The sequence below is a fragment of the Microcaecilia unicolor genome, chromosome 5 (genome assembly GCF_901765095.1).
Source record: "Microcaecilia unicolor chromosome 5, aMicUni1.1, whole genome shotgun sequence".
Classification (NCBI taxonomy): Eukaryota; Metazoa; Chordata; class Amphibia; order Gymnophiona; family Siphonopidae; genus Microcaecilia; species Microcaecilia unicolor.
The window spans coordinates 154237034-154249871 of NC_044035.1; the positions used below are offsets into that span (position 1 = coordinate 154237034).

Sequence of the window (12838 nt, forward strand, 5' to 3'; positions counted from 1 at the left end):
TGGAGGCTACTGGCCTGTAGTTGGTTATTTCACTCGTGCATTTCTTTGTATCTTTAGGAATTGGGGTGAGTACGATTTTTCCTTTTTCTTTTGGGAAGAGTCCATTCTGTAGCATGAAGTTCACATGGCTCGTTAGGTCTATTATGAATTGTTGAGGAGCAGATTTCATGAGGTAGTTTGGGCACGTGTCTAGTTTGCAGTGGGATTTGGCATATTTTTTGAGAGTTTCAGAGATGAGGTCTTCTGATAGTGTTTCGAATTCGGTCCATGTTCTGTCTGCAGGGTATGTTCCTTCTCCTGGGTCAAGACAATCTAAGAGTGTGGCGTACTCTATAGGGCTTGCGGGTATTTTGAGTCGTAGTTGTATAATTTTCTCCTCGAAGTATTTCGCAAGGTTGTCCACATCTGGTACATCTTTGCCGTTGTTTGTAGCTGGTGTGGTGTCTAACAGTTTATTCACAAGGTTGAAGAGTTTATGTGTGTCTTTGTAGTTTGGTCCTATTATTGTTTTGTAATGCAGTCTTTTGGTCTGTTTTATGGTGTATTTGTATTTTCTCTGAAGTAGTTTCCATGCGTTTAGTGTTTGTTCGTCTTTCTTTTTGTTCCATTCTCGTTCTAGTTTCCTGACTTGTGTTTTCAGTTTTTTCAGCTCTTCGGTGAACCATGGATTTGTTTTTTTCCTGTGTGATGTTCTGGTTTGGGTTGGGGCGATTTTGTCTAGTGTTGTTGTACATTGATCGTCCCATTCTTGGAGGAATTAGATGGTGTCAGCGTTTGTTGGCCATTCGTTCTGGTAGATCTGTTGCCAGAATATTGTGGGGTCTATTTTTCCTCTCGTTGTGTATGTTGTTCGCTCCTGTTTATTGCTTGTGTTTATGTGTGTTTTTCGCCAGCAGAGAGAGACATTTGCTTTGTGGTGGTCTGACCATAACGTAGGTGTCCATCTTGTGTCAGTAGTTGTGATGGTTGAATCCGGTTCGAATTTATTTGTTATGATATCAAGTGTGTGTCCTTTTTTGTGTGTTGGTTGCGTATTGGGTACTTGTAAGTCCCAGAGTTTTAGGAATTGTTTGCATTCTCGTGTGCTTGGTGAGGTGTCATCTTCTAGGTGTAGATTGATGTCTCCTAGTATGAGGATGTTTGAGGCAGACATGCAGGAATTCGAGATGAAATCCATGAGTTGTGCTTGGGAGTCTTGCCATTTTCCTGGTTATGTCCATTACGTATTTTAGTTTTAGGCATGAACACTTAACTAGTCACAGAGCTGGTAAATGCTTGTGCCTAGATTAATAAAAATCTTGTGTAAATTATAGTGTTCTATAATTTATGTGCCCAACTATGCACCCTGCCCACACTCTGCCCAGTATCTACCCACCTTCAAACTACACACTGTTGCATTTAGGCGATATGCGACAAAATAGCACCTAGCCAGAATATTGACATCTACACGCTTACCTGTGCACAAAGGCATACACGCATATATGCTGGTATTCTGGTCATATGGGAAAATTAGGTTCTTACCTTGGTAATTTTCTTTCCTTTAGTCATAGCAGATGAAGCCATTACGTATGGGTTGTGTCCATCAACCAGCAGGGGGAGATAGAGAGCACTCAACTTTTCACAGTGTCTCATGGCCAGCCAGCTGCCTCTTCAGTATTTGAAGCTTCCAAAGCAGTATGGCAAACCGCAATGGGAATAACATGAACTTTCCTCACAGCGAACGATGGCCCCTTAACAAGGGCATGAACTCAAAAGGAGGGAATGAACACATCCTCCTGGAGGGAATAAACAGGTCCTCCTTATTGTATAACTGGAGGGGATACACACAACCTCCTGGAGGGAATAAACTCATCCTCCAAAACATAAACTGGAGGGAATGGACTCATCCTCCTAGAAGTGAACATGAATCCTGAAGACTGTTTTCCAACTTTCTCCCAAGGAAGGAACTTCAGGAAACAAGAACAGAACCTGAAACAGATTCACAGCATACAGACAATCATACAGGGAGGGCACATGGCTTCATCTGCTATGACTAAAGGAAAGAAAATTACCAAGGTAAGAACCTAATTTTCCCTTCCTTGTCATCAAGCAGATGAAGCCATTACGTATGGGATGTAACCAGTGCTTGTTTTGTGCCGGTACGCAACGGTACGGCATACCGGCACCTTTCTTTTTTTTTTGCTCCCCCCGCCCCTTGAGTCCATGTCCCGCACGCAGTGCCAGCCCCCATTTCCGGCCGCTGCTGCTTCTGTTGAGCAGCAGCGGCCGCTACACAAAGAAAAAGATTTTTTTAAAAAACTTCAAACCTGGCTGAAACGCAGCACCCCGGCACTGTAGACAGCCATTAGGCATTGGCTGTTGCCCCGCAGCCGCTCCTCCTCTTGCCTCTACGTCACTGCGCTCCTCCGGGGTCTTCCTCCAGGGGCAGTGACGTAGAGGCAAGAGGAGGAGCGGCTGCGGGGCAACAGCCAATGCCTAATGGCTGTCTACAGTGCCGGGGTGCCGCGTTTCAGCCAGGTTTCATTTTTTTTTTTTTAATCTTCTTTTTCTTTGTGTAGCGGCCACTGCTGCTCAACAGGAGAAGCAGCAGCGGCCGGAAATAGGGGCTGGTGCCGCATGCGTCGCGACTTCGCGCCGTTCGCGGGAAACTTGGCAGGGAGAGGGAAACCAACAGAGGGAAGGATTGGGGAGAGAGAGAAAGAGGGAAACCAACATAGGGAAAGATTGGGGAGAGAGAGAGAAAGAAAGAGGGAAACCAACATAGGGAAGGATTGGGGAGAGAGAGAGAAAGAGGGAAACCAACAGAGGAAAGGATTGGGGGAGAGAGAGAGAAAGAGGGAAAACAACAGAGGAAGGATTGGGGAGAGAGAGAAAGAGGAAAACCAACAGAGGAAAGGATTGGGGGAGAGAGAGAGAAAGAGGGAAAACAACAGAGGAAAGGATTGGGGGAGAGAGAGAGAGAAAGAGGGAAACCAACAGAGGGAAGGATTGGGGAGAGAGAGAGGGAAAACAACAGAGGGAAGGATTGGGGAGAGAGGGAAAGAGGGAAAACAACAGAGGGAAGGATTGGGGAGAGAGAGGGGAAAACAGATGGAAGGATTGGGGAGAGAGGGGAAAAACAGATGGAAGGATGGGGAGAGAGAAAGAGGGAAAACAACAGGGAAGGATTGGGGAGAGAGAGAGAAAGAGGGAAAACAACAGGGAAGGATTGGGGAGAGAGAGAGAAAGAGGGAAAACAACAGGGAAGGATTGGGGGGAGAGAGAGAGAAAGAGGGAAAACAACAGAGGGAAGGATTGGGGAGAGAGAGGGGAAAACAGATGGAAGGATGGGGAGCGAGAGGGAAAAACAGATGGAAGAATTGGGGAGAGAGGGGAAAAACAGATGGAAGGATGGGGGGATAGAGAGAAAAACACAGATGGAAGGATGGGGGGATAGAGGGAAAAACACAGATGGAAGGATTGGGGAGAGAGGGAAAAACAGATGGAAGGATGGGGAAAGAGAGGTAATACGGAAGGATAGGGAGAGAAAGAGGGAAGACGCTGGATGGAAGAATGCAGAAAGAAATAGGGGAGACACTGGAAGGATGGGGAGAGAAAGCAGAGCTGCTGGATGGAAAAGGGGAATAGAGAAAGACTGGAGAATAAGAGGAAGGGGCATGGGGAGAACAAGGGTGAGGAAAAGATGAAAAGCCACAGGTAGATGAAGGAAATTAAAGAATGGATAGTAAGAATGAATTAAATCTGGACAGAGAGAGAGCCTGAAAAATATTGAAGAAAGCAAAGAAAAAGGAGACAAAAATGACAAATGGCACAGAAGAGTTAAGCGAAAACAAAGGAAAGGAGAATCACAGACTGGGACCAATATGGAAAGAAAAACAGTCACCAGACAACAAAGGTAGAAAAAAATCATTTTATTTTCATTTTAGTGTTTGTAATATGTCCAATTTGAGAATTTACATTGGCTGTCTTATTTTGCACTGGGTATACTGAAGCTGTAAGAGCTTACAGAGATTATTTATAATGAAAAAAAATCACGTTATTTTTTTCTCCTATAGTACTGTAATATTTTCAATGATGTCTGTTTATATGCGCCATGGCTGGTATAGGGGGTGTGGTTAATGTGGGTGTGGCTATCATAGGGGTGGAGCCATATGTGGTGACCCCGCCCATAATGAGTACCGGCACCTTTTTTTCTACAAAAAAAGCACTGGATGTAACAAAGCAATCCCTATATAGGGTGGGAACAGGTCACACCACGCACTAACACTTGTGCTCCAAAATGCGCATCCCTCCTAGCAGCCACATCCAGCCTGTATTGTCGGGCAAAAGAGAGCTTAGAAGCCCATGTTGCTGCACTGCATATCTCTTGACGAGAGAGTGCTCCAGTTTCAGCTCAAGAGGAAGAAATCGCTCTGGTAGAATGCGCCTTAAAGGCTACAGGCGGAGACCGGACGGCAAGCAGATAAGCTGAAAAGATAGTTTCTTTGAGCCAGCAGGCAATAGTGGCTTTAGACGCTGGAGACCCTCTGTGAGGACCTGATAGCAAAACAAACAGATGATCATAGATCCTGAAAGAGATAGTAACTCGCAGATACTGCAGCAGAGTCCTGCGCACATCCAACAGGTGCAACTGCCCAAAAGATTCTGGAAACTCCTCCTTATCAAAGGAGGGCAAGAAAATAGGCTGGTTTAGGTGAAACGCTGAAACCACCTTAGGCATGAAGGAAGGCACGGTCCGAACCGTGACACCGGATTCTGAGAATTGCAGAAATGGGTCTCTACAGGACAGCGCCTGGAGCTCTGACATCCGTTTCGCCGAAGTAATGGCCACAAGAAAAACGGCCTTTAGTGTCAAATCTTTCTCTGATGCTCGCCAAAGCGGCTCAAAAGGAGAAGCCTGCAGAGCCTTCAAAACTAGCCCCAGGTTCCAAGCTGGACAGGGTGTCGCATGGAAGGCCGGAGCAGAAGCACCCCACTAAGAAACCGTGCCACATCTGGATGAGCAGCTAAAGACACGCCTTCAACCTTACCACGAAGGGAGGCCAACGCTGCCACTTGCACCCGCAGGGAATTATAGGCCAAGCCTATTTGTACACCATCCTGCAAAAAGTCCAGAATCGGTGAGACAGGAGCCCGCATGGGTATGATCGCTTTTGAAGCAAACCAAAACTCAAACTGGCGCCAAATCCTGGCATAAGCCACGGAAGTGGAACGCTTGCGGGCCTGCAGGAGAGTGGAAATGACTGTGTTTGAATAGCCTTTGTCCCTCAATTGCGCCCTCTCAATCGCCATGCCATAAGACCAAAGCGGCAGGCGTCCTCCATGGCTACCGGGCCCTGTGACAACAGGTTCGGTACCAGAGGTAAAGGAAGGGGAGCCTCCACTAGCATCTGTCGGAGGTCCGCATACCAAGGCCTCCTGGGCCAATCCGGGGCGATGAGGACCACTTCTCCTGGGTGCAGCCGAATCCGCAGGAGCACGTACCCTATCAAGGGCCAAGGAGGGAACACATATAGTAGGCCCAGAGGCCAGGGCTGAGTCAAGGCATCCAACCCTGCTGAGCGAGGATCTCTCCGTCTGCTGAAGAAGCACGGGACTTTGGCATTTGAACTTGTCGCCATAAGATCCATCACGGGCTTGCCCCATTTGGCACATATCTGCAGGAATACTATGTCTGCTAGTTCCCATTCTGCTGGATCGATCTGATGCCTGCTTAGATAATCGGCTTTCACGTTGCTCTGACCTGCAATGTGAGCTGCCGACAGAAACTGAAGATGCAGCTCGGATCAGTAGCAAATCTGTTTAGCCTGCGCAGCCAGTGCTCTGCACTGAGTGCAGCCTTGTCGATTTATGTAGGCCACTGATGTCGTGTTGTCCGACATCACTCTGACAGCCAATCCTTCCAGGGTCACTTGAAAGGCCAGAAGCGCCTGAAACACCGCTTTCAACTCCAGGCGGTTGATGGGCCACTCCGACTCCTCGGGTGTCCATAGACCCTGGGCATGCTTCCCCTTGCAATGTGCGCCCCAGCCCTTCAGGCTGGCATCTGTCACTACTAGACACCAATCGGGGAGCGCCAGTGGCATTCCTCGCCACAGCATGCTGTCTGAGAGCCACCACTCCATGCTGAGTCGGGCCGCAAGGAGCCAAGAAAGTCTGCATTGATAATCCTGAAAAACTGGAGACCATCTTTGAAGAAGGGAATACTGTAGAGGTCTCAGGTGCGCTCTTGCCCAGGGCACCACTTCCAATGTGGCTGTCATCGATCCCAGCAGCTGGACAATGTCCCACGCTCGCGGGCGAGGCATCCTCAGGAGCAGACGGACCTGATTCTGAAGCTTGCACCGCCTTAGCTTGGGTAGGTATACTTAGCCCGAGTCTGTGTCGAACCTGGCCCCCAATTATTCTAGAGATTGCGAGGGGGTCAGGTGACTTTTGGCCATATTGACGACCCAGCCTAGAGATTGAAGTACTGAGACCACTCTGGCTGTAACTTGATAGCTCTCTGTTACAGAGTCTGCTCTGATGAGCCAGTCGTCTAGGTACGGGTGAACCCTGATACCTTCTCGCCTGAGCAAAGCAGCTACTACCACCGTTACCTTCGAAAAGGTTCGGGGAGCTGTGGCGAGGCCAAAAGGCAAGGCCCAGAACTGGAAATGTTTTCCCAACACCGCAAACTTCAGAAACTTCTGGTGCGGGGGCCAAATTGGTATGTGCAAGTAAGCTTCTTTCAGGTCTAGAGACGTGAGAAACTCTCCTGGTTGTACCGCAGCAATGACGGAGCGCAGGGTTTCCATGTGGAAATGCCGCACTCTCAGGGACTTGTTTAATTCTTTTAAGTCCAGAATAGGGCGAAAAGACCCATCTTTTCGCGGCACCACAAAGTACATGGAGTATCGGCCGTAGCCGTGTTTGGTACTGGGGACACGGCCCCTAACTGAATCAGACCTTGCAAAGTCTCCTCTACCGCCGCCCGTTTGGCGGCAGAACCGCATCGGGACTCCACAAACACGTCTCTTACTGGGGCACTGAATTCTATTCTGTAGCCATCTCTGATCAAGTCCAGAACCCACTGATCTGAGGAAATATTGGCCCACTCCTCGGCAAAGAGGGAAAGACGTCCTCTGATGACAGGAAGCGAGGAGGGGGCCGGCACACCATCATTGAGAGGGTCGCCCCTGAACTCCAGGCCTAGAGCCGGTGGCTGCAGAACGCTTGTCCGAGCAAAAGGAGTTCCTCTGCTGAAAAACGGGCACGAGAATTGAACCCAGCAGAACGCCCCGGGCGGTACCTTCTAGCTTCACGGAAGTGAGGTCTATAAGAGGAGTGGACCGCCTGGCCCTTGAAAGAAGGCCTCGGCCTATCTTCGGGCAAGCGCTGGGGTTTAGGATCTCCCAGGCCTTTAACAAAATTTTTTTTTTTTTTAAACGCTGTGAGGAAAGCAGAGGTAATAAGAACTCTGGAGGCTCAGATGAGTGGGAAAGGCAGGGAAAGACGAACCAATGTGCCTGCATCCACTGAGTGGGAAAGGACAGGGAAAAGCAAACTAATATGTCCACATCCACGGGGGCATGGGTAAGGCAGGGAAAGGGCTAACCTATGTGCCTTCAAAGTGAAGCTGCTATAGCCTCTAACACCCCGGCTAACAATTGGCAAGCCAGGAGCCACCCCCAGGCAGATTTTTGATGGAGCTCGAAGAAGCTGCAGCCACCCTGCTTGGGGAGATAGAGAATACTGAAGAGGCAGTGGAGCTGGCTGGCCATGAAGCACTGTGAAAAGTTGAGTGCTCTCTATCTCCCCCTGCTGGTTGATGGACACAACCCATACGTAATGGCTCCATCTGCTTGATGACAAGGAAAGGCACATTTTTGACACCTAAGAAGTTAGCACACCTAGTAAACAGGGCCCCTAAGTTTTGGTACCTTCTTTATAGAATTACCCCCAATGTATAGAAGTATAATACTGTAATGAGAATTACAAAGTTTTTATCCTGATTCTATTTGATATTGTTGGTTGGTTGTCATTTATGTTATCTGTGTACTCACTGTACTTTATCTGGATATCAGATGTATAAAACAGAACAAATAACGGTAATAATTTTGTGTTATATATTTCCTTAATTCATAATAAAAAAAAAAAATTAAAAAAAAAAAAACAGAATAAAAATACAATAAGAGAAAATAAAGGCAGCAATACTATTTCACCTAACTGGACAAAAAAAAAAACAAACTTCAGCACATGATAGCTGACACTCAGGGAGAATCAAGGATTACACAGAGGTAACAATCAACCACTAACACAGTGGGAGGCAACCTGAGGCCTGTCATTGAATTTTATGCAGCCAGTGAAACCATGGGAAGTATACACAGAAAACATCATTAACCAGAATTCTGGCAATCATATTGTCCCTCAGCAGAATCAAGCATCTGGTTTGGGTTATGTCAGACTGGATAGGCCTTATGGTCTTTTTTTTTTTTACTTCATTTTCTATGCCTCCATGATGTATTACATTATTCCAATAAAAAGATCAAACTCACAGATTAATTCACTTGTATTTCTACATCATTAAGGGGCAAGTTTACTAAAGTTTAGGGTATGCTAACCAGTCTTTTCCCAATTTTAAGGCTTTTGGCTCTCTTCAAATTAACCCATTCTTCATTAGTTTTCCTAATGATTTTATTTCTATGCCATTAACTGGTCAATCAGTCGTTTGGAATAACACACACTTCAATATCATCAAATCCTCTGTACTAACCAAAGAATCTTTAACTTCTACCAAGAAATCCTGGTGTAATGGGGATCTTCGCCTTATTAAGAGGCACCTTCGTTGCCTAGAAAGAACTTGGCGCCATACTAAATCCCCTCTAACATTTTAACAGTGCAAGCAATTACAGCATATTTATCGGTCACATTTAGGGGAACTTCGTAAGTAGTATTATTCTGATTTAATCAGTAAGTCTTCTAACCATTTAAAACAATTGTTTTCTATTTTATCTAGGCTTTCCTCCTCTTCCTCTTGTCTGACTTTGCTTCCTCACCTTACAGCTACTATATTTGATCAATTTTTTTCTGATAAATTGGATTCTCTTCATTCATCATTTCAAATCTCTTCTGTTCCAATTAATCCTGGTCCACAACAGATTTAACCCTTCTCGTACCTCTATTACTGCAGTTGTAGGTTGTCCTACTTCTTTATGGAGCAACTAGTAAAAAAGGCCCGTTTCTGACACAAATGAAACGGGCGCTAGCAAGGTTTTCCTCGGATTGTGTATGTTTGAGAGAGTATATGTGAGAGTGACTGTGTGTGAGAGAGAGTGAATATGTGAGTGTGTCTGTGAGAGAGACAGTGTGTGTGTGAGAATGAGAGTGTGTGCATGAGAATGAGAGTGTGTGCAAATGCGTATGTGAGACACAGTGTGAGAAAGAGTGTGTTTCACACAGATACAGTGTGTGCGAGAGAGAGTGTGTGAGACACAGACTCTGTGAGACTGAGTGTATGAGACCAAGAGAGTGTGTGAGTGACTGTGTGACACATAGAGAGTGAATGTGATACAGTGTGAGACATAGAGTGTGTGAGAGTGAGAGAGAGAAAAACATTGACTGTGAGAGAGAGAGTGTGTGTGTGACAGAGATAACTCTCCCCCCCTCTCTGGTGTCAGGCCCCCCCTCCCTCCCTCCCTCTTGTTTCAGGCCCCCCTTCTCTCTCTCTGGTGTCTGAGTGTTACTGTGCAGGACACTGAGCTCTGGCTGTGCTTCAATGAACTGACCAATCCTATGTAATAGAATGCAACTCCAACATTCTGAAGCCGAGAAACCTCGTGTGGTTGGTCACTTCTGCTTGTGACGAACCCGGAAGTACGTGATGTCAATTCAGGAGATGTGGGTTTCACCACCATGCATTTAGAACGTTGGGAGTTGTGGAGGCTTCATAGAATGTTGGAGGTGCGTTTTATATAGAGAGATTTTAATTTGTCCACTCTTGAAAAAATTACTCCTAACCACGAGGAAAACCATGTCCAGATTGGACCCTTTCCCTCTGACTTGGTTTTTTGATTCCAAGGCAAGGTCTATTACCAATAGTCATTAACATGGTTCAATTTGTCTTTCCTCTGGTCTTGTTCCATGTGAGTGGAAGCAGGCCTTAGTTACTTAAGCGCCCAATACATGACATTACAAAGGTTGAAAACTATAGACTTATCTCTAATCTGAGTTTTGTCGTCAGACTTACAGAACACGTTGTTTTTAATCTGCTCTCACAGCACATTGAATCTTCTAATATTTCACATCCGTGCCAATCGGGCTTTCGATTGGGCCACTCTACTGAAACTATCCTTGCATCACTCATAAATGATTTACCACTTTGCCTTTGATAGGGGTAATGCTACTTTGCTTATATCTTTGGATTTTAAGCAGCATTTGATCTTGTTGACCATTCATTACTACTTAACCATTTATCTGAAATAGGCCTCACAAGTACAGTATATCAGTGGTTTGCATCTTATCTTTCAGACAGACGTTTTAGTTTCTGCACATCCAACTACATCTTATTCTTTTTCTTTGCCCTGTGTAGTTCCCAGGACTCCATTCTTGCCCCGGTTCTTTTTAATATCTTTCGAAGTCCTTTAGTTACTTTGATTCATAGTCACTGAATTACTACTTGTATCTATGCAGATGATATCCTTTTGGTATCTATTCAGGACCCCTTTAGTCCTTCACTGACAGAAGTACAGGTCTGTCTTGATTTTATTTCTGCTTGGCTTAGTGCCAATCGTCTTCTGTTGAATCTGTTCAAATCCACTGCCTCTTGGATAACATGTTGTCCTATTCACATCTCGGCTGTACCTACTTTACAAGGCTTACCGCTCACACTTGTTGACTCTTTCAGATATCTTGGTGTTAACACTGGATTCTCAACTCACTATTCATCCACATTTAAATTCAATGATTCGGTCTAGTTTTTTGGCTCTTTGCCATATTCATTCCAGCCACTCTTAATGAATCAGCCTGTGCCACATTGCTTTATACTCTAGTCACTTCTATACTATTGCTACATTATTTATGCCAGTCTTCCTGATACAGTATTCAAGTGTCTTCAAATTAGTACAAAATACCTTTGTTAGTTTGCTTTCTCATTCTCATCCTTGTGATCATGTTACTCCACTATTTATTCAACATAATTGGTCATCCATTAAATTTAGGATTCAGTTTAAAATTTTGAACCTGACCCATAAGGTTCTTCAGCAATGAGAGATAAGGAGTCTGGGTATGATTTCCCCTTATGTTCCTTCTTGGTCATTATGTTCTTCTACAAGACATTGTTTAGCACTCCCAGCTACTGCCTGTTCTCGACTTGAAGGACAAGATGCTCAGCCTTTTCTGCACTGTGCTCTGAAATTCGCTCTTTGCCTCTTAAATCTGAAATATCTTATTGGAATTTTAGGGCTTTATTAAAGATCTATTTACTCAGGCATTTCCTGGCCTTTCTTCTGTGTGCTGATTAGTTAATGGATTTTTTTTAAGGCATTTTGAGCTTTGTCCGACTACTCATTCCAACGGTCAAGACCCTATTTTTAACCTTATTCCTCACTCCCCCCCCCCTTCCTATCTCATCTTTTTTCCCTTTTTAGGCTTAACTATATATTTTATGGCATTCCTCTTAAATTTTGTTTTATAGAATACACTGCTTTGATTTGCTGCGAAAGGCAGTATATGAAAAGACGTTTTAAACATTAAAACAACACAAGCTGCATTCCGCTCGCACTAATGTCTGTTAGCACATGCTAAGCTTCAGTAAAAGGGCCCGTAAGTGAATTAATACAGCATGCTACTGCAACCAATGGAAATAAATTCATAGCAGTAGGAAGAAATGTGCTGCGTATCCAGAAACAGATGGTAAGGATATGGGAATCGCATAAAGCAACACAAAATGAGTTTGTTTTGGTAGTTAATCCAGAACTTGCTAAAAATATTGTCTGGTTCTAAAGCATAATAACAATTATAATTATAGTAGGCACATACCTGTTGTGGCATACTGTATAATGTAGGTTGAGGTTGGGAATATTGCTGAAAAATGAGAAATGTTTTAATTAAATACTGTACTTTAACCCGCTAATTCTATAAACTTGGGAACACAATCGCAAGTTATACAATAAGTGAGCACTAATTGGCTTTGCCACTAATGACCTTAAATGGCATTAATGAGCACCAATTTGCAGTTATGAGTGTTACTGCACTTAGGCGCTGTTCTAGAAAATTAGTGCTTAAGTTCTATAGTTCGTAAATGCAAAGGGGACTTTACCACGGGAGGGGCATGGGTGGGTCATAGGAAGGTCAGGTACTTATGCGTTTATAGAATACTGTCAGTTACAGGCGCACCTGACAGTATTTAGGCGCATTTACACCAGCCTTTCATATGGAATAAAGGCTTGTACCTAAAGTCTGGCCTTCAGATACCAACTTACACTAATATTCTGTAACAGCTTCAGCACCCAACTCTGCCATTACAAAATACTTGCTTAGCGCTCAAATGTTTTGTGCTTAATTTTTGGTGCTCTTTCTTGAATGTGCCCCTAAAGCAATATATCAGCACAGCTAACAATTGACTTCCTCTTCACATATATACCATAAAATACCCTTAGCTGGAAAACAGTGGAAAGTTTTCTTCTATAACTTCAGGTTTTCCCACACCAGAATTATCCCACTCAAGATTGCCCAAGTTTTAGAGCTCTGCCAAGAGGTTAGAGTACAACTATCAGTGCATCATCTGAAAATTGTGATTTTTGATCAAACCTAACACAGATCTTCCCTAGTACTATGAAGTACAATCCCAAATATCCCA

At 44.7% G+C, this 12838-nt stretch overlaps 1 protein-coding gene across 3 annotated transcripts in view; it reads right to left on the bottom strand.

Annotated features, from left to right (window-relative positions):
- CCAR1 (cell division cycle and apoptosis regulator 1) overlaps positions 1-12838 on the bottom strand; it is a 268378-nt gene that overhangs the window by 230825 nt on the left and 24715 nt on the right. For all 3 annotated transcript variants that reach the window (XM_030203453.1, XM_030203454.1, XM_030203452.1), the window contains exon 4: positions 12019-12063. In XM_030203453.1, the coding sequence (XP_030059313.1) occupies positions 12019-12063 (45 nt within the window). The remainder of the gene's footprint in view (positions 1-12018; positions 12064-12838) is intronic.